This window comes from Anser brachyrhynchus (assembly GCF_964034855.1).
Source record: "Anser brachyrhynchus genome assembly, chromosome: 14".
NCBI lineage: Eukaryota > Metazoa > Chordata > Aves > Anseriformes > Anatidae > Anser > Anser brachyrhynchus.
This window is the reverse complement of record NC_137709.1, coordinates 20,406,838-20,429,005: the sequence shown is the minus strand read 5'-3', so window position 1 is coordinate 20,429,005 and position 22,168 is coordinate 20,406,838. Positions and strand designations below refer to the sequence as shown.

Genomic DNA, 22,168 nt, shown 5'->3' with positions numbered 1-22,168 from the left:
TTTGTCAATTAGTTTTAGTAAAACACTGTGCCTCGAGAGGGAGGGAAACTAAATGCTACAAACACAACATTTTTACTGCACACCTAGTTAAAATTTAACAATTAAAAGCCTTCATTCTTTCTTTTCTGTAATCTTCTGGATCTTGCCATTAATGTTACGAAGGGACAAACTCACAGATCATGATTCAATATAGTGAACATTGAAACTACGCCCCTAATACACAAATAGCTGGTGTCTAGTTCTTTGTTTAGCACAGACTTGTCAGATTACTTTCTTCAGGAGCTAGATAAGTAAATACTAAGTGATGTTCTGGCTCTTCCACTGCTGCTACAAGCTCTAAACATTAAATCTGAAAAAGATAATTCTGTATTCTTCAAGATGTATGGGTGGTCCTCTTTAAAAAAAGACAAAAACCAAAAATAGAGTTAATTCATAAACATAGTCCTGCTTTACACTAGTGAAGTTATTGGATATTTATTGTTTGACAGAACTGACTTCTCTGGGGAAGTTTACTCCATTCACCAGCTTCAGCTCATTCTGTATTTTCCATTCTGGATGGGCAGAAGGCACATGAGTAAGTCCACCTCAAAGAGATGGTGGAAGATTATAGCCTGATTTGGATGAGTACAGAACATACCAATGTCAGCCACCAAACAGAAGTATTTCCACAGATAACCTCATACCACCTTAATTCTGTTTGTTGCATGATCAGCAGGAAACTGGAGAAGTAGGGCAAGATTTTTGCCAAGAGCAACTAGAGAAGTAGATCAAAGTCTCTGCCTCAACTGATAAGCAAGTTTCTGAAGCATACAACAGAAATCTGTCAGCCTGCATACAGCAGCTAGCTGTCTAAGATTTAATACTTGAAGACTTATTGTGGAAAGCTACAGGCTGATGGTATGGCAAAACTCCTCAGCTATGATTCATGTTCAGCAATTTCCAGTTGTCCTGCTAGAAATAGGCATATGTCTTCATTTCTTTCCAATTCATCTTTTGAAGAGTCAGGAGCACTACATTTAGCACTAGATAGGCTCATAATTCTCCAAGCTTATTGGAGTAGTTTGATTTTATAAGAACAATAGATGAAAATGAGAGTCTCGTCACACATTGGAAAAGATTTTGAACAAAAACTACACGGGAAAGTCTGGTTGATGTGACAGCAGAACTGCTCCATGGGCATTCAAAGACACTGCGGGAACCCTACAGGAAGGCAAGCAGACAGCTGTGCACAGAAGCCCTGCTATTTCATTTGGGCGGCACGTCTATTCTTCAACACATCCAAGAGCTCGCCTTTCCATTTTAAAGGACGAAAATAAAACCTGCTTCTGCATCTGAAATCAAGCACGTACATTTAGCCCTTCTTAAAACCAAGTTTAGAAATAATTTCACAATTTAAACAAGCGCCACAGGGAAACATCTTAGTAATGTTACATGTTTGCCAAGTATGTCTGAATAATGCCAACATAAGAGGTGCTTTTGCGAGGTCTACATTCTCCAGAAAAAAAAAAAACAGAACCAAAAAAACCCAAAACAAAACCAAACAAAAAAAGCACATGAATTTGGGGTTGAGGTTGGAATAGGAGACAGTTCAGACCTGGTTTAATCCTGAGAAAGATGGGTCCTGAGAAGTACTAACAGTCATGCTTCTTTTCCTCTTCCCCACTGGAGATTCTAAACACTGAACAAACAATAGAGGGTGGCAGTGCATCAAACAGTATTGCTTACATTGCAACAATGGCCGGCGCAGACAGGCAACACCGAGGCATTCGAGAAAGAACAAGGGTAGCCAAATGCCATCCTTCTTCCACCAAGCACTGTAGTTTTCCAAAAGCTATGTATGTTTTTATTTTATTTTATTTTATTTTTTTTACTTATTTTTTTTTGCAAGGAGAAAATTTGAAAGATGTAGCAAGGTAAATTTCAACTGCGAGCCGCTCCAAAATGGCACTGCCTTACCAGGGATAACAATGGTGACATTTGGCTCTATTAAAAAAGGAAATTGAGGTTTTGCTTACAAAAGCATCCTTTGGTTCCACAAACTGCCCTTCCCCCAAAATACATTTAGAAAAAGTAAATCTTCAGTAAGGAAGAGGTAGAAGGCATTTAGTCACCTTAAAGTTTACTTTCATAAGCATGCAGGGCTTATTTCTAGCAGAGCTGAAAATTCATCTTTTAAAGTGGGAGCCAAGTATCTCCCAATCACCAAATTAAAATTTGAAAAAAGTTTGTTTTTTAATATAACTGACAGGAAGCTACTGGAACAAGATTACCATGCTATTCTAGTATTTGTGGCTGATATTTTCCTTAAATTGTGTACAGTCATCTTTTTAAAAAAACTACACCTTTAGAAAATTAAATACTGTGTGGTGGCAAGTGTTCCCTAGATAAAACACCTAGTTCCAAACTGAAGCAACCCAATTCTCCTTTTGCTCATGTTAACCTATTGATTCACATTTCTGTCAAGCATCTCTAATCTCTAAACCCCTGTATCAGTAACAAAGCCCATGCTCACAGAAAGTATTTGCCACCAAAACACTGCACGGCTCCCTAGTTAATATACTAATGGGAAAAGAAGAAAAATAATTTTTATAGGCTTTTTTTCCAGCTGATGCAAATCTAATGTGTTCTTCCACTAAAATAAGCACAGCAGCACCTTCTAGGCTATTAATCCACATCAAGATGAAACAGAGGGCAGCAATGCCAACCTAGCATGACTGTGCAAAAGCATAGAAAAATGCTCCAAAAAAGAACTGGAAATCAGAAACTAGAACTAGGAAAAAAATAAAGCTTTATTTTTACTTCAAGTCTTGCCAGAAAATTAAGGAGCCTAACTGCTCAACACAGCAGAGAAAAATAGGAGCTCTACAGAGTGAAAGTATGAAACTTGGGAATGAGCAAAGTTTAACAGCAACAGGATTACAAAAAGACTACCTTTCAATTAGACTTACAAGCTTTTCCAACAATGGTTGTATCTAAACATTCAGTGCACTGCACCTCTTCAGACAAGAGCTGTTACCTTACATATTAATCAGGTTTTCCCCTTCTAATGTTCATGGCCCTGAAGTTGGCATTCATACAGGCAAACAAAGGTAAACATTTTAAACACTAGTAGTGCCTAGAGATTAGACGTTCTCTCATGGTATATATAGAAAATAAGTGGGAATCTTGCTTCCAATAAACAGCTTGATCATGTACATTTGTTCTGAAGTTAATTTCTATTAAGTAGCATGCTTAATGCATTGCCAATGCTGCCTGTCTGCCCGAGCTTGACATACAAATTGCAGGATTAAGCATATTTCACTGAAGACTAAAAATAAAACCTTATATAGAAAACTTTTCCCCCCAACTGCAAACATGCACTTCTGACTATGTTTACCCACCCAAATGTGTAAGAACTTCAGCCCACCCCTCCTCCACCCACCTTTTGTTCACATACTGAGTTTTTTGTTGTACAACATATTCAGGTACTCTGAAGTTTTCCATTCACATATTGGCATAGATTCATTTATTTATAGACAATTGATCTACATGTTGACTATTAGTCTTATCCACAATTCTGGTGGCTGAAGAGTTCTCTTTACCAGTCTGTCACTGTAAGATTTAATGCCCTGAAGACTGGTAGGTCAGGAGATCCCGTACTTTCTTTTCATGCCAGGAAGTCATCCCCAAAGCCATAGATTTGACTTTATCATTGAGAAAAAAATGCTATTACAACAGTCATCTCAATAACAAAACTCCATCATTGATAAAAGTAACAAAGCATTCTCTAGGGTTAGTTTATGACCTTGTTGCAAGCCTAGAAGCCATCTTGCAATCAAGTCCATCTCAGAGGGCAGGTCAGAAACCCATGCGTATGCCACTGTATTTAGTAGAGGACACAAATCCAAGTTCTCACATCAAAGAATCATGGTTTAGCATCCAAAACATCAGTTTCAGCAATGAATTTTAACAAGGCTGTGGAGCTTGAATCAAGTAACAGCCATTCTCTTTGGATCTTTTAAACACAGCATTCGACTAACCTTATTACAGTGACGCCCAATACCCATTAGGAAGTTATCTGGTTTAATGTCTCTGTGTATAAAATTCTTTGTGTGCACATATTCAATTCTACTGATCATCTGTAAAAAACAAAACACCAACAAGAACAGGTGAGATTCAGTAAGAATACAATTCGCTTAAACCTTCAATTAAAGCATGACTTTTTAGCCGTACCTTCCTCTGCAACGTAAGTTTATAATTTGTTTGATGAAAATAAAGTCTTTTATATGCTCTTCAAAGAAATTTATTTTTTTACATGTTAAAATTCTATAATCTTTGTCAGGAGCTTGAAGATTAAATACCTCAAATTATTTCCCATACATTCAAGTTCATCTTCTAACTACAGTGTCCCATTAAAGAGTAATTTACTTTTTTGAGTTCAAACAAAGTTTTTCTATACCTACCGTGAGAATTTTAAAGCTCGTCTCTCCACATGATGCCCCACCGCAGTTATTTATTCAGCTAGTTATTCACTTAAGCATCACTTTTTCCCAGGTATTTTTCGTAGAGCAAGTAATAACTTTATTGTGGCCCACACTATCCTATCTAGACTATTGCAATCCAAGAATGGCAGCTGCTAAAGACAACAAGTTCTGATACAACTGTAGCATCATATATGGTCATGCTATTTCTTGTACGTGCGACCACAGCACACAAGTTTATATGGTATAGCTTTTCATCTATTAAAACACTTCATGCCGTCTTTAGTGAGTAGAACTGTTAAAACATCGTATCCTTAGCAGCTGTTCTACTGTACTATGGCCTAAAAGCCAGTTTCATACACTGACATCCTACATTCCAGCTGCATCTCCCAGATGACAACTAATTAGCATTTACCATACAAAGGAATACCAGACAAGAACTATCCAGATTCTCCAGAACCGCTGTAACATCCTGAGTCTAGCTAAGCAAGCAGGCAAATGCTTCCTTCTAGAGCAAGCATACTGGTCACTTAAAGCGGCTGAGAAAAGGGACAGCTGACCTTGTCTCCATACAACTGCTGTGAGCTTCCCTGGCCATAAGCCTGCAATTCTACGAGCATCTGGCCAAGTGACAACTTGGTACTAACATCAATTACGTAATGTTAGATGAAATTTAAACTACCACTGAAAATTTGACTCATGAATCGCTTACTGCCTTCAAGTAACTGAAGACAGTACAATCGAGCTATATGCTAAATAGCAAGCGGCTATCTCAAATACCATACATGGTATCATGACAAAGTCTTTTTCTAGCAATTGGTATATTTTGACTAAACTGATAGGCACTCCTGATGTCTTATTAACAAGCATGCGAGGCCTTTGTTAAGTTTGAGGTGGCATCTCAACAACAAACCTTCTTAAACACAATAACGACCAAACCAGTATTTACTAGCTCATGGTCTGGTACTAGGAATTACAGGAGCTTGGGAGCACAGTGAAATTCAATGAGAACAGACCCATAGTCTTGCGCACTGCCCACCTGCCAGCACGAACAACTTCTCATTGAATCAGACCACAAGGGCAGGCTGCTTCAGACCTCTTCCCACCATCCCCATGGCTAATGCTGGCAACTAATCCACTCTTATTTGCCTGCATAGTTTAAAACTGTACTTCTGAGATCCCTTTAAAACTGTGTTTCTTGGATCCATAGCATCAAGGAGTTGGTATCTCCACCACACTCCCACTACAGGTTCATTTTGTAGGCCACAGCACAGAGAAGCCTAGTACTACTTTGTTCCTACAGAGGTCCAGTGTTTGTTTAGCCATGTAGAACACTGCTTAACACATTTAACCAACTGAAAGAGAACCACCTTACACAAAATAATTCAGGGTTTTTAACTTCCTCACAGTAAGGTTTGCACATACCTGGTCTGCTAGCATAAGTACTGTTTTCATCGTAAACCTGCGAGAACAGAAGTTGAAAAGGTCTTCAAGGCTGGGACCAAGAAGATCCATAACTAGAACATTGTAATCCTTTTCTTGACCATACCACCTGCAACAAAAAGTTATTCAGCGTTAGCATGAACTGTACAAATTTGAATCTTAGTCATCAATAAGCATTGGTGAGACAAGCATCAACTGGAGTAAGTTATACTTTTGAACATACAGAAGCGATCACCCTCAAAATGGATATGCTTGTAGAACATCAAAATTCTAGAACTTGATTCTCTAACACGTATCTTATTGCTTCCAAGCTCTCTGTGCTTAGCTGTCACCTGCACGAGCTCCTCCTGCTGTCAACTCTAAGACAACTATCAGTACAATGGTTAACTTTAGTCAGAGAAGTCAGCACCTAGGCAGTTTAATTTCTAGTTGCTATAGTAAGAAACGCTTTCCCCGCTTCGCCTCCATTTTTATTAGGGGAATGTTCAACAAAACAGGCAGCAAAGAGAGCCACAGAATGACTGAGGATGGAAGGCACCTCTGGAGGTCATGTTGCCCAGCCTCCTATTTAAGCAGGGCCACCCAGAGCCAGCCGCGCAGATCTGTGTCCAGACAGCTTTTCATGAAAGATGCTCCAGTCTCCTTAATCACCTTAGCAGCTCTTTGCTGGACTCTGTCCAGTACATCCATGTCTCTGTTGCCCTGAAGAGCCCAGAACTGGACACACCACTCCAGAAGTGCTGAGCAGAGCAGAAGGACCACCTCCCCTGACCTGCTGGCAACACTCCTCATGCAGCCCAGGATATCACTAGCCCTCTTTGCTGAGCATGAGCCAGCGGTGCCCTGTCACAGTCTAGGAAGCTAGCTAAAAACTAGAATTATCATCCCTCATTTTTCCTGGAAACAAAGTTTGAGGACAAAACAGAAGATAAAATAAGAACTGTACACGTGCACATTGAAGTTTCTCTGAAGTGAAAACATCACTGTTGTTGTTTAGCAACAGCAGAATTAACAACCAAAGCAGAAGCCATCACGTGCCAATATACTGAGGCGTCAGTATGTAGATGAACTGAAATCTGAAGAACACCTTCCAGTCCTATTAGTTTCCTGCATTATTTAATTTCACAGAAATACTGCTAATTGCTTTAGGCTTTGCTTTCAGGTAGGACATCTCTGCAGCATACCAAAGGAGTTCATGCAGTTAATTCTTTCTACCTCCTCATTCATTCAATCAAATTTAATAAATATCAACCAAGCTCTAGTGCACTATTAAGTAGATAAAGGCTCTTTATTAGGTTTTCATTATATAGGTAAAAACATTTAAGTGTCATAAAATCAAAGATACAGATGTAGATATCTACCTTCAATCACAGCCAAGCAGACCATGGGATCAACCCTTAAATGTCTGATATGTCAACTTGGGGTAAAAAATTAAGTTTAACAATACTGAGGATGAGCAGAAAGCTTTCCATGCATATTTTTCCTTCCAGTCCACATCTAGCATTCCCATCATAGTACTGTTTTGCTTCATGTGCAGCTGGGGGAGCACTACTTCACCACCCAAGCTGTATGAGAAGACCCTTTACTTCTGCAAGTCTCAGCTGTGAACTCCCATACTTGAAGTTGGCACCGAACCTGAATATTCTCCTCTAATGTCCTTCTGCACATTCCGGATACCTACTGTTAAGTGAGAGGCATGCATGAGAAATACTATTTAAGAAGCTGTGCTAAGTACTAGTACATCACTGCAAAGATTTAACACCTTACTGTTCGGAAAGCTGCATTTTGCCTTTGCTAGGCACGGAGTCCTTAGGACAAGGACCTCGTACAAGCAGTCTATGGATAATGTAGTGACTAGCTGTCTTCTGGAAGAGACTTGATTTCTATCAATATTGATGCAGCCAATACACCAAGATACTCCAGAGCAATAGAGTGAGGGTAAAGGAAAAAAAATATATCAAGTTTCACCCCAAGCTCAGCAGTAGCTGGGGCTTGAAAGAGCTATACAGACATCTTACTTCCACTTTAAACCATGACTGCGGGAGACTAATGCACAGTTGTCTGGAAGATTGTTACTACTGATAAAGCTGACAGATTCCTTGGCACTCTCACAAAGGATTCCAAGCTTTGTCAGGTTAAAGTAAAATATTTACAGACTGCAAAGAAAAGATTCTAGATTTGCATTTGGTTCAGGAACTACTAGCTGTACCTTCCCAGTGTCAGGATGCTGGTGGAAACCAGGCACTTTCAGATTTGTAACAATGCATTATGAAGTTATTATATGTGGGCTGTGGACCATAGTCATTACATACCAGGTCAGTATAGGACAAGTTTCATTCCCTACGTAAGGAGGCGATACAGAAACTATACATTTTAAAGCTGTCATTCCATTTAAGTGCCAATAAAACATCTTCCTCTGGCATGTCAATGATAGCAATACTGTAAGTACTATTTATCTTTTTTGCCTTCTAAAATTCATTGAAGTTATGGTGTACAAAAAACTTAAACTGACTCAACTGGAAAAGCACAGTATGTAGTATTACTTGATAAAATACTTGACTTGTTAAGAAGGGCACTATTTACACTGGAATCTGACACCGAGCCATGAATCTTGTACCCTTAAAAGTTGAAAATACTTGCCTAGGTAGGCACTTTCAAGAGTTATTAGAAACCAGTTTTAACAGCAAAAGCAACCAAAACCAGTATTTTAAATATACAGCATAGAAACTCAATATGAGATATGGTTTACAAAAGCTCTTATTTGACTGTAAGCCAGCTTTATTTCAGGAACTGCTCAATATGCCTACTTCTTGGTTCCTACCAAAGTCATCTATGCAAACTGCTGAGTAGTTTTGGCAAAACTCTCTAAAAAAAACTCTAAGTCACATTTCAAAATGAAACATTACGGCCATCCAGAGCAATGAGAACTGGACCAGATGATCTGCCTGGTTATTCTTTGCGATGACATTTGGCTTTACTGTGAAAAAGTCTCAAGAATAACAAGCTGAATCAAAGCATTCTAAAGCCTGCCACTGTGTATAGTAAATCAATAAAACATGATTTTCCTCAAGAAATGGAAACTCCGTTTCAGAAGCTGATTGTAATTGGTTAGTGCAGTAATGGTTCAATGCCTGAGACTGCACTACAAAGGATCGTATATCAGCTTTCAACTAAATGAATATAATTGTTAGAAAATGAAAGTAATTTAGTTAGAGCATTAGGAAAAAAAGTGAAGCTGATGAAAGAAAAGCCTACCCAGGGAAAAACATTTGAGAAGTACTTGGTTCCTCTATAGGGATCTCTCTGCCTGGGATGCGCAGTAATTCAGGTTGATTGAACAACATACATTTAGCCTACTTCCACATATGCATGAGAAAACTTTAATCTCCTGACCACTTTACACTGGTGAAAAGCACTGGAGTAACGCATGCTTTATTTACTTTGCTAACACTGCAAATAAGTTTTCATTTCCCTTGGAACACTTCCAGGCAAAATGGGATTAAGAAGTACGGCTACATCATGTCCATTCACAGTGCGTCTCATAGCTGCTACTACTACTGGCAGTGCTGAGTGAAAATGTTAGAAGTCTTGGCTCTTGCTAAGAAGCCTTGGAAATTATGATGCTTAAGAGCTTGGCAAGCATACCTTACTTCCATAATCAACATGGGATGGCATACGATCGCACCTTTTGGATGAGCACTTTGGCATTTAAGTTTTAACACTATGGGGGTAAAGTACAAAACAATACGGCAACAAATTCAGCACACCCCGACAAAAAAATGCTAGTCTCTCCACTGGAAATCTTTAGGAGGTCCAACACCGCATCAGCAGTGAGACTAGTAGTGAACTACTAGTATGAGGGAATGATCAATACAAGGCCCTAAGCAACTACTAGATGCTACCAGCATCTCAGAACACAGGTTTTCCAAGTGTCTCTTAGAACTCCATGGACTTTTTTGAACCAAATCTGGAAGCAATGATCTGCTCTCTCTCATATACTAAAGTTAAAGAAGCAATACATTTTAAGCAAGGAGAGTTCTGTAAAGCAGGAACAAGAGATTTAACTACCTGACAGTTCACTTTGGTTAGATAATGACTCCATGTATGAGTTACACACCACAAATTTTCAGAAGAAACATGTAATTCCTAGACTAGGAAAATTCATTTCCACAGTGACCACGTCCCATTAGGACATACTGCATAAATAGAGAATATTAGTTCTATAGCACAGGTCTATCTATACCTCCTTATGCCAAATAAAGGCAAAATATAGATTATCAGCTTGCTAAACAGATGTAGAACACCTTACTGAAGGCTTCACAAAATATTAGCAGGACAGCATTATTAAGAGCTCAGAGTTTATCTCTGAACATGCAATGTAACACAGTAATATCTGACGCAGAACCACAGTCCATATTCAAGCTGTAAGGCGTGCCCCAACTCGTTGCGTGCATGGAAATGCTTTGTCATTCTCCCCTGCCTTATCTGTTCAAGCCTACAGATCAGTGAGAACACAGCAAAAAAAAGAAATCCTTTCTGAAGCTCTCATGGTTAAAGCATAGTTAAAGATCTAACAGTGACCTTGATCTAACTTCAGTGACTTGTCTAATTCAGGAGACAGAGACTCACCATGTCAACAAGTTTCCAAATCATGTGGTTTAGCAGCCTGATAGGGGGCTGCTGTGCATGCACACAGTTGAAACTTTTTGTAACATCCTGAATTTCAGGGTTTTAGCTCCTTGCTGAACAACTAAGTCACGTGATGCAGTGGTTTAACAGTATTTAGTTTCCAAATCCTGCACAGTAAAGTGGGTATGACACCAAATCACACCGCAAGTAAACGTTTACTCAAACTTTTTTCGTTCCCTTAACTAACCTTGAGACAAGCAAGTGAAGTACTGATGCATATCTAGTGCTTAGTAGCAAATTATATAGGTCGAATCTACCCAAACCTTATTTTTTTCTGTTTTCAGAGCTGCATCTTTCAAAAGTCGTATGGTGTCTATTTCAGCAACTGCATGTTTCCTAAATAATGTCAATGACAAAAGAAAGGTTTGAGAAAACATTTGTTAATTGGCTTTTTAACTTTTTTTTAAAACTTTTAACAGATAAAACATTATTCATCATATTCATCATAACATTGTTCACATTTTGCATTTCTTTCCTTTAAAGAGTCAAACTGAGGTAGATCAGTTTGCACAGAGGTCAGCAAAGTGCTAACAATTCAGAAACAGACATTAGAAGCCCAGTTACAGACTACTGTACCACTTTACAGTTTTACTAGATATCCAGCATTTTTATCCATTACATTGATTGTCTTGTAATTTTAATCGTCAAAGCTGTGTGAACTGGTCAAGCACTAAATAAAGGGATTCAGGAAATTCACATGAAAAAAAGTCTTAAACTCAAATTGAAACAAACTAAAGTTCTGAATAACTGTACAGCTATTAGTCGTTGGTAAAGAAAACCCAAATCCCAAGTACTCTAGAACCATGAAGGCAGTGAAGGCTTAATGCAACCTCATTATGTCTACAGCCTATTACATATATGAACATAGTCTCACTGTCACAAGGAGTTTTTCCTACTACCAACGCAACTATAACATGACTTTTGTTTTAACATCAGAAAAGCGCTCCTCAGACACCTGTTTTTGTCAACTAACTTAACTTCTGCTAAAGGCTTCTGTGAAATTGACTACTATCATCAGCTAGCCAAGCGGAGGCCACAGCCATATGGAATTACAAACAGAACTGCAGCCAGGCATGCTCACGTTTGAGACAAAAAAAAATATCTCCTGGTGCCTCAGCACAAGTACAACGATTCTGTGACAAGACTTCGACAGTTAAATTCTAACCTTTATACTCCAGAATTTAAGCAACAACTTCTCAAAATATTGATGAAAAGGCATCCAAAACCCATTATATTCGCATTCAATAAAAAGGTCAATTTGGACTTTTGACATTACATTAACTTTTGCCACTGTCCTCATCCATACTGTTTTACCAGAAAAATTGCCAGAAAAATTAAGGTAGATTGAAAAAAGGCTATTAAAACAAAATCAAGGTACAGCAAACAAGCAAGCTGGAAAGAACTACTGCAATTACCTGAATTCACTTTACTAATTAGTTTGACAAGTCAGCAGGCACATGAGCACAAATATACAAGTCTGGAAGGCCTCACGAGCACAAAGGATTCAGAGATCCAAAAGAAAACCTAATGACACTAAATTGATGAATGCTCTGGAACTCTATTCCACTTCTGCAAGCACCAAGTCATTTATATAAATGTCTGAACTAGGCATTAGTCAGATGATAAAGCTAAAGCGAAAACACAAACCTCCCGATAATCATAGGTTTCTAATATCAGGCTTTACTGAAAAATAAGCAATCCTAACCAATAGAAGTACAGGTGCTCAACAAAAACTGGAAGACAATTGATATCGATGCTTAAGGCACTGACGTTCCTTCACGTGGCAAGCAACATAAAGGCCCTGTCACCAACACCCAGGAAAGGAAATCCAAATCAGAACAGGGACAGGACTTCGAAATGGATGGGAAGGTGGTGACCCCTGTAATCACGCATTCACACAGCTCAGCAACACAGCCAGGAAGTTACGCAACTGTTCTTTACAGATATGGGAGGGCTGTAAAGAGGGAGAAGGCTATTAAAAAAGAATGGGTAAGAAGTAAGTGGGCACCAACTGCCTATAAATGTAACATTCATCTTTAGGCACTGAAGCTCTCTCCGAGCACAGAATCACGAGTCCTGGGGTGTTAACCTGGCAAGTTTTAACACCGTGCCTGATTCACAGAAAGAACAGGATGTTAACCAAAACAAGCTGGAACAGGACCAAAGTGATCCCTTCTGGTTGCATGTTCTAGACTTCTTAGGACAGACATCCAAGAAATGAAGATACTTTAGAAAAATCTCTAGAGTATTTTTACAGGCAGAATATACTTAGAGTTTTAACAGATACGGAAGCAACACACAAGGCAGGCAATCTATGGTTATAAGATTCATGTCTAAATTCCCACGTATTTTACATCTCTAGTCTGCCTTTCCCAAAGCTGGAAAAGCACTTCTCAACTGTTAGCTGGGTGGGAACCAGTAATATAAATGAACTTAACATAATATGACATGACTGCAATACTGAAGTGGAATATTTAACAGATGTCACCTAACGTTAGTTGCCATGGTGAGAACGAATTAGGCCACCCAAGTACTAAATAAAGAAACAGCAAAGAACACCCTATGTTATGAAGTTAGGTAGGCTGTATAAATAAAGAGCTGTATCACTTTTTGTACAGTTATGAGAAAAATATGAATATATTAAGTATGCCAGTGCAACTTATCTGCCAAGCAAAGGGGTTATTTCATCTGCCTAGTGTTATGTTGCATGCATACTTCCAAGCAGTCGACTTGCTGCTTTGCTAGCTCTTTAATGAAGTAATTTAACAGCTGGTAGGAAGCAAGGAGAACATAAGTCAAATTTCTTCCATAGAAATCAAAAGGCTCAATTCAGTTGAGAAGGTAAGCCATTAATCTAGAGAATTGCTGAGGAAAACAGACCCTTTCAGTAGGACCTCTGCTATCATCTGTTCCAAACAGAGTAACACCGAACTGGAAGTGCATACCTTTGCAGCTGTTTCTGCAAAGGCTGAGCTAAGACTAGAGAAAAAAATTAAACTACAAAAAATAATTGTTTTTTTTTTTTCTTATTTTCAAAATGGGTTCTTTCTTGGCAGCTTCTAAGGAGGACAGTGAAGGCCAATTAAGACAGAAGTTTAGGTAGTCATAAAGCATTAAAGAGTTTGTTTCAAGATGTCCATTCTCTCAGCAGAAACGCTTCAGGAACTCATTTCAAAGACCAGCTTTCAATTTTACTTTGAGCTATCAGAACAAGAGTCTTCCTCTTATCTACTAGAGTAGTTTTGTCCTTCAGTAATGAAGGTGTTGCCCTTCAGCATGATGGTGTTAGAGGAGCATATTTACAGATTTTTAAGCACTGCTTAAGGAGATCAGAATTTAAAGTGCTTGGGGAAAAATTTGTTACGAGAACAACCCTAAGATTAGGAAGCTTGACCATGTTTTTCCACTGCATGTATTACTTAGTGAAGATGGAATATGGGTGGAGTCTGTTACTAACAGACTATCCAGCAACATGGCAGAAAGTCACCACTAAGAGCAAAACTTTTATATGCTTTTACAGATTTTCTTTTAGGCCCGCAACTTTTAACATGCTACACGCTATTCTGGAGATTACATAGCAATACATAGGTGACAATATTCAATTATTCAACTTCTCAACTTCAAAATATTTTGCAAGAACTTAAAGTGTAGGAATTTACTTGTTCAGGTTGCGAAAAAAATTTAAGTCAATACCTTTTGTTTTTAAACTTATAAATTATTAAATTCAAGTATCACCTTAATAAGCCACACATGCAACTGAGTACTGTATCTCTTCAGCCTTGTCTGCTCTTAAGCAAAATACTTCCAATACCTCATCAATAGCTACAGATGGATCCAGCATACCATTCATTTCTAGTAGAAAGTAGGCAACAAGTTATTCCACCACGTTATCAGGAAAAGAAAAATGGACTTCAGATTTTTTTTTTTAAAAATCTATCTGAAAAGTACCTAAAGATAATCTTCATAACAGACACAAACAATAGCTGGTAATTACCAGAAATGGCAAAAATCAAGAGTGGCTGACACAGATCATTCAAACAATTACTCTTATAAAGTCTGCTTTAACAGATTTACACTATAAACAAAACAACATACTAAACTCAAACACACCGTGCTTCATTCCTCTGAACCAAGACCAAGAATTTGGGAATAAAGGCAGATATTCCAAACTAATAGGATCAGTGTCTGGTTAACAAGAAGATTACAGCTAAAAACGCTTTGCAACTGAAAAGGGGGGGGGAGGGGACGGGGGGGGGAAGAGAGCTGATGGCTGAGAACAATGAGAATAAGCCTACCAGAATATTGCAGACTTTGCATTGTGTCCTAAAGGCAGATCAGATTGTTAGATGTTAAGCTTGGTTCAAGAGCCTTTTGTCAAAAATGAAATTAATACAACCAAAATTTGTGAAATCAAAACCTTACCACTAAGTTTGTGAGGTTTTGTAAAACTTCAGAGAAGTTCAGAACCCTCCCTACTCTTCCAGAAAACAAGAAAAAGCAAAATCGAAGACCCTCTTCTGAATTTAAAGGTGTGTAGAACATCCAGAGAATATAACACGTTCTCAGTTTCTGCTACATTACGTGCAAACAACGCATTGTTACAATGCAAGTAAATAGTCCTCTCTCCACAAGTGAAAGCAAGCTCGCAGTTAATCCCACAGAAGTACTAAGATAAAAATGCTGTTGAGCCCAGTTTATACAGAACAGCAACAGGAAAAGCTTGGAATGATTCCTAGGTTTTCTATTAAATGCTCTATTTATGCTGTTGTTGCTTAAAGGCATCAAGTTACAGAAATTTTAACAAACTTATTGAAAGAATTTTCTTCAACTTGATTCATCCTTTTCAATACGCTGAGCCAAGAACAGCTTATTCCAACTGGACAGCGTATCATTATGAAACAATGGCAGAATGAGTATTATCAATTACACACGCAAAGTGACCTAAGTACAAACTCATACGTTCCCCCAGCTTAGCTGCTGCCAGAAACATGTCAGAAAAGCTCGAAATATCTGGAACGATATTCACAGTAATTTGACTTTGGTCCTAGTCTTTGTTAAGCACCTCAGTGATGCATCTCATTTCGTAAGGCAAGTCCTCCCCCCTAGATTCAGGGCACCATGAATTGTGATTCTACTGAACATCTCATGTTTCAATGTTTGTCAGAAGAACTGCGCAGGGTATTCTGCTCAACTTCGTCTTCAAGAAGATAAAAACACAAAAATCCTGTTTTAGGTTTCTTCAAGCATCGCCAGATATCATACAGCAAGACAAGTAACAGAAGCATAATCAAAGAACCTGTCAAGCAACATCTAATACATAAATTTAAAATTACTGCTGCTTCTGAACATTAAAAAAGACTTCCAAGATTTTTCCGGAAAACACTTTTCTACAAAAAGCCTCCTAAGATTAACGCTGTGAGAACCTGAAAGCAAAAATCTTTAGGACTCCCTGACATTATCAAATAGATCACACACCTCTAGGACAATAAGAATCTATGTCTAATATGAACCTAATCTAATAAGAATCTATGAGTATGGTCTCGGTTGACAATTCTTACCCGGACCGTAGTAATTGCATTTTTCTGGGACTGGGAGAAAAGACGTGTTAAATAAAGTTCCTCTGTGGTGATGAGACTGTTAATCAAGAGTTACTGGTTATACAAAAAAGTTAAGTCATATAAAAGTACATCAAATGCAGAGGAAAGAAAACTTACAAGATGACTGCTTTAAATGAAACTAGAAACAAGTTTCTCAACACACAAGATGACTTCTAGTATCTCAGCTTGAAATAAAATGCTCTCATGGGGCATTTTAACCAAACCCAATAGCTTACTTTTAAGAGCAGTTCACTTCTGCTACATGGGAAAAGTTGAAAAAAATGAAATCTTAAGCCTCATTATGGCATCAAAGTCTTCCCCCCCCCCCCCCCCCCCCAAAAAAAAACAAAACTAAGCTTAAGCATGCTTGCTCTTCCAGTTTTGCGATGAAACACCAGATACCCACTTACTTTGGCTGTTTTCCCAGGTATCCTTGTTTTAGCATGCCACTATAGTGTGATGACTTTCCAATACGCAATTCCTATTCTTTCAGTTCTGAAATAACCCATTTGCACCCATTTGAAGAAAAGAGGGTAGTCTAAAATAAAAAACCGAATCTGTTTTCACTTAAGCAACTCTGTTTAAACTACAACTGTTTCATACTGGCATGTTTATTCTATTCTTGCAGAAGGTTGTAATGAATGGAGAGGACAGATGGCCAAGACAACACTGTCTCCTTGGCTATAGAGCTCCAGCACGCATTCAGGTCTACAGTCAGCTGTGTTTACAGGGTCAGGGGAGCTATCAACTTCAGAAATGCAGACATATTTATAGGTTTTTGTTAAAATTAATGCAGTCTAAAATGCGTAAATCATTGTGTCCTTACAGTATGTACAGGCCGCTACGCTGATGCACATGCAAAAAGGTGAAAGAAGGGTTAAGAGACTAAATGGAATCCACAGTTTGACCCAGAAGCTAAACTGAAGTTGGTTTTGTAGATCAAGACACCAAATCCCTTTATACCATACTACAAGCATCAGAAATAGTAACTGTTTATTTAAAGTGAGTAACAAACTTCAAAAAAAGGTCTTGGATAGAGTGTTTCTAGAGAAGGCTGAAGTTTCGATTTGTCTATTCAATGAATAGATTCAGTAGTTGAAACTGCCCAGTATAACACCTCAATAATCTCTGAGAAATGACGACTCCTAGAGTTTGTTGCACCAGAACAGCAGTAATTTACTTCTAATCAGGAAATTATTTAAAACTCCCAAAAGTTTTAGACAGGGTATGAAACAAGGAAGCTGCATAACAAGCAACTCGGAAGGATTAATCTTGGCACTTTAACTGTACGGAAATCATAATGACGCATCTGTTGCGGGTAACAGAAAGGGGCTGCCATCTCATTCCTGGTTGAGGTTCTCTGCAGCCTCAAGCCTTCCAGCACATAACTATGAAAGGAAAAGATACATGCCTGAGCACGTCCCTTGTCCCAACAGGAGAAGGGGGAGGGTTAATCACATCCATCCGCCATTTTCTGAGCGGAGGAGGAAGACATGTTGGAACAAAAAAAAAAAACCAACAAAAGAAAGCAGCCATTTCCAGTATCAGCTCCAAACTCTCAACCTCATCAAAAATGCTGACTCTCATCGTAACAATCTCACACTTTATTCTAATTACTGTAAGAATTTTTCATAGCTCAGGAACTGCTGCAGATCTCACTTTCACAGCACAGTATTTAAGCAAAAGAAAAGACAGTCAGGAAGTCAGGAGCGGGGGGGGGGGGGGTTTACAAATATACGTAACTAGTTGTTAATCTTCAAATGAAGCATTTTTCCAACAGTTTGACCCATCCCAGATTAAGTTTCTTAATGGTGGTGTCCTACCTCCTACTAACATTAAAGGAAAGTCACCGTACTGACATACACAAACTGATTCCTACCGTATATGTGGAATGCCAACTCCTCCTTGCAGAATCTTGTATAGTTTGCTTTCATACAGCAGCTGGGGATGTCTAGCCTTCTGAGACTCCAACTTCACAGCAACTTCCTGCAGTGAGAAGGAACAAGGAATCAGAGTAGAGCGTCCACCAAGCACAGCCTTGCCACTGGGGTTTAAGGGTCACAGAACTTCAGAATTCCCCACGCAGCCCTGCTGCAATTACTCTGAGGTGTAATTTTTTTAAACTTTCGGTGATCAACGTCCTGCACTTTGTTGTCTTTTTAAATAAAATCCTCATCGTGATGATTTGTACACAAATATCCATCCCAGGTCATGAAATTGAGCTGGAAATGTTATGTCTTCAGATCCGTATACGTGAGGAAGCACATACGTGGGTGTTTCTTCTTTACAGCTCAGAGCAGTGAGGGGGAGGAAGGAAAAAAAAAAAGGTAAAAATGAGCTGAAGAAACAGGGGATCTTCTTTGATTCTATTACCGTTGATGAAGGTGAGACAGTGTTCCCCAGCAGAGCAAGGGGACAGAGACGATCGGTGGCAGAGACTCCTCCAGCCGCTGATAAAAGACAAAGTACGTTCTCCCGCAATGGTGATCTTCTCCCTACCACTTACCAGGCAAGGGCTGGGTACGGGACACCACAGCCGTTAGGGGCAAAACCCAGAGGGCAGCGGAAGCCTCCCCCACCAGGGGAAGAATCCCCCACCCCGGCGCCTCGGAAACGGCGACGAGGGAAGTGGGGAAAAGGGACCAAAACCCGGCTTCGGGGAGGTCAGCGCAGATCTCCGAAGGGCACAAGCGGCCGAGGGGGTGCGTGCCGCCCTTACCTCCCCGTTGGTGATGTTGATGGCCAAATAGATGTCCCCGAAGGAGCCCGACCCGATCTTCCGCACCAGCTTGTACTTGCCCCCGACGATGAACTCGGCCTTAGAGCCGCTGCTGCTCGCCATGGCGAAAGGGGTGGCCGAGGCCGGGACGGGGCGGAGGAGCAGGGGAGGGGGAGGAGAGGGGACGGGGAGAGGGGCGGCGGGGACAGCGAGGCCCGCCGAGGCCCGCCGGGCCCCGCCGCTCAGCTCCGGGCGGGCGGGCGCCCGCTTGGGCGGCTCTGCCCTGCCGCCGGGCCCCCCAGCGAGGCGAGAGACGCCGCGCGGGCCGCTCGGGGGACGGCGGAGGGGAGGGGAAGGCACGCGCGAGGCCCGCTGGCTCCCGGCCGCCGCCGGCCCCTGTCACTCGGCCGCGGCCGCCGCCATCTTGTCTCGCAGCCGCCGCTCGCGCGGACACAAAATGCCCCCAGCCTGCAGCCGCCGCTTCTTCACCGCGCGGGGCACGCTGGGAGCGGGGCGGGGCGCCCCCCTCCACCTCCCCTCCCCGCGCGCGTGCGCCGAGGGGGCTGTGGGGGCCGAGGGAGGGAGGGAGGGGGAGGAGCCCGGCGCCACGCTTGCGAGCGCGCAGCCAATGACCGGCGCGCTTCTCGCCCCGCGACGCGGCGCGTGGTGCGGAAGGCGGAGGGAGGGCGGAAGGGGAAGGGCGGCTGCCGACGTGCCCTCACTTGGGTCTTAAAGGGGCAGGCGCCGCGAGGGAGAGTGGGGGCTGTGAGGCGGGAGCTGGGGGTGGTCGGGCTGGGGCAGAGGCGGCTCAGGGCAGGCCTCGCTGCTCTCTGCAGCTGCCTGAAAGGGAGCTGGGGGAGCTGGGGTCGGCCTCTTCTGGCAGATAAATAGCAGTAAGACTAGAGGGAATGGCCTCAAGTTGTGCCAGGGGAGGTTCAGGTTGGAAATGAGGAGACATTTCTTCCCAAAAAGAGCAGCCAGGCATTGGGACGGGTTGCCCAAGGAGGTGGTGGTGTCACCGTCCCTGGGGGCGTTCAAGGAGAGGTCGGGCCTGGTGCCTGGGGATGTGGTTTGGTGGTGACAGTAGTGGCAGGGGGTGGTTGGACCAGGTAATCCTTGAGCTGTTCTCCAACCCTAATGGTTCCATGATTCTCATTTACCCAACAAAATGTGTCCGCAGCCCAGCGTCCTGCTGCACACAGCACCTTCACCCCATGGCAGGCGCCCAGCAGACCTCTCCGTGATGCTGCAAGCCCACAGCTGCCTCTCCCTGCTCAGGCACGGCGTGCTTTGTGCTCCCGACCTTCAGCCCTGGCCTGCTGGGATGGCAGTCGCAGGGCTGGAAATCCTAAGCAAGCTTCGGGTTCCTGCTGGGAGGTTTCTGAGCCAGCTGCAAATTTGCAAGGACACTGAGGGGGCTGCAGCCCCCTGCGAGGCCCACACAAGGCAGTGGGCATGGTCACCTGGCAAGGCCACCGCCTGGAGCCCTGTGGTCCCTGCCTTCAGGTGTCAGCTTCACATGGCTCCTGGCACAGGCAGCCCATGCTTCTTGCTGACTTTCAAAACTGAGCTCTCTTCCCTTGTCCTCTGGCTCAGCACTGTGAGTTTTTCCTTTGCAGGAACACAAAACTGTGAATTCCCAGTGACTCATCATCACTCCCTGTCAGAGCGGCGTCTTCTGCTGTGCAAGCCTACATTTGGGAAATGATTCAGTCCTCAGGAAAAATAAAGCTCCTACAGTAATGTAGCTTATGTATAGAAGGAACGTCTACTCAGGATATCTTCTTGTAAAGGGGGCATTCAGAGGAACTGCTTTGCAGCTCTCCTGGTGCACTTGAAGCCATGTGAATAACAAAAAGTTTTATTTTAAGACTTGTCTATGCACAGATTGTTTTAAATAGTTAACTCTTTTAATAAAATTGAGATGAAGAGGTCCAGGTTAGGACACTGCTGTATCGGTAGGAAGCTGTTCATACAAAGATAGAGGAGTCCTCTTAGCATAACAGCATCTACATGGTGATAGAGGCTTTTATTGCACTCACCATATTGCTTTCTAACTTGGTAAAGTTACTGTGGTACAAACACTTTCTGTCTGCAAAAGTGCAAAAAAGTCCTGGCTTGTGTCCATGTGGCTGTTACCCAGTGAGGGAAGTCTGTGATTTGCCAGTGTTTCTTCCTGTGGTGGACTCGCTTAGCTACAGGATGACTCTGTGGTGAGAGACCAGGAGGAAAGGAGAGCAAAAATTGGCAAGCAGCAATGCTCTGCACAGCAAATCTCAGCTCCAAATTCCTGTTGTGTTTCAGAGAATTTAGACCCAAGGTTTTTCTATGGGTCCCTCTGTGTCTTCAATAAAAATAAAATGCAGAAAAGTCAAAATCAGGGTCCCTCTGTGTCTTTAATAAAAATAAAATGCAGAAGAGTCAAAATCAGCTGAGACTGTACCAGATGTACCAGAATGAAGCAATGCTGAGAGAGCAAGCTAGCCTCCAACTCCTTCCCACCTCAATGCTGTAATGGAGCGTTTGTACAAGTAAGAATATCTGCACTCTTGTCACTCAAAGGGAATGTGGATTTTGTGTGGAGGAGCTCAGATGCATCACACAGCACTTAAGGGGGCTGGAGTTTCAAGGGCAAATGAGGTATATTTAAACATCAACCTCATTTCTAAATACAGAACCTTTGTGTCCTCAGCTGCCCTCACATTACTGTTCATCGTGACTTGCAAACAGCTCGGGACTGATGTGCACTTAGAGGCCTTCGGGGTTTGGTTGTTTTGAATGGTTGCTCTGGATGGGATTTGAGCAGTCTGGAAGCGTTTGGCTCGAGTCACGTATCTCTGGGGGAGCTGGAAAAACAGGTCTGCAGCTCCTGGGCAGTAACTAGACCATGCATGGGTATGCAGGAGCACAGCATCTCCTGGGCTAAGCAATGCTGCCACCTCCTGACTGCCGGGGGACATCCCTGTGTCCAGGGGACAGTGTCGGGGCCTGGGGATATATATCACACAGGATGGGGACTGGCCGAGCTGAGCTCAGTACAAAAATAAATATCCAGGCGCCCATCGTCTCCCAAACATCTGCAATGAAAATAATAATAATTAAAAAAAAGACCAGCAATCATAATTTGATTTTTTTTTCTTGGTCATTCTTAACGTACATTCCCTAATAGGTCCCATGGTGGTGTTAGGAACTGCGTGATTGAAAGGCAGATCAGTCTAGGCAATGTGGGAAGGGCTGTAGGACAGGCTGGAGGATATTTA

The 22,168-nt window shown here is 41.6% G+C and overlaps 1 protein-coding gene and 2 long non-coding RNA genes across 7 annotated transcripts in view; 1 reads left to right on the top strand and 2 right to left on the bottom strand.

The window, feature by feature from the left end:
- The window catches only part of CSNK1A1 (casein kinase 1 alpha 1), a gene marked incomplete at its 3' end in the record, with an annotated part of 35,000 nt that extends 15,537 nt beyond the window's left edge, over window positions 1-19,463 (bottom strand). For 3 of the 5 annotated variants that reach the window (XM_080554823.1, XM_080554825.1, XM_080554824.1), the window contains exons 1-5: window positions 18,909-19,459; window positions 18,069-18,175; window positions 5,886-6,012; window positions 4,020-4,118; window positions 1,595-1,678 (exon numbers count right to left, since the gene is read on the bottom strand). In XM_080554823.1, coding sequence (XP_080410949.1) covers window positions 1,595-1,678; window positions 4,020-4,118; window positions 5,886-6,012; window positions 18,069-18,175; window positions 18,909-19,031 — 540 coding nt within the window. In that variant the 5' untranslated portion in view covers window positions 19,032-19,459. Of the gene's footprint in view, window positions 1-1,594; window positions 1,679-4,019; window positions 4,119-5,885; window positions 6,013-18,068; window positions 18,176-18,908 lie in introns of all 5 variants that reach the window. The other 2 variants (XM_080554826.1, XM_080554827.1) reach the window with 2 other exon arrangements.
- On the bottom strand, window positions 8,410-18,062 carry LOC308177478. The gene is made up of 2 exons (XR_013939157.1): window positions 16,600-18,062; window positions 8,410-14,444 (listed from the first exon to the last, which is right to left on the bottom strand). It is a non-coding gene; the product is annotated as an uncharacterized lncRNA (long non-coding RNA).
- Window positions 19,464-19,573: 110 nt separating the features above from the next.
- LOC308177479 lies at window positions 19,574-21,050 on the top strand. Its single transcript, XR_013939158.1, has 2 exons — window positions 19,574-19,634; window positions 20,089-21,050. It is a non-coding gene; the product is annotated as an uncharacterized lncRNA (long non-coding RNA).
- Window positions 21,051-22,168: the final 1,118 nt, after the last annotated feature.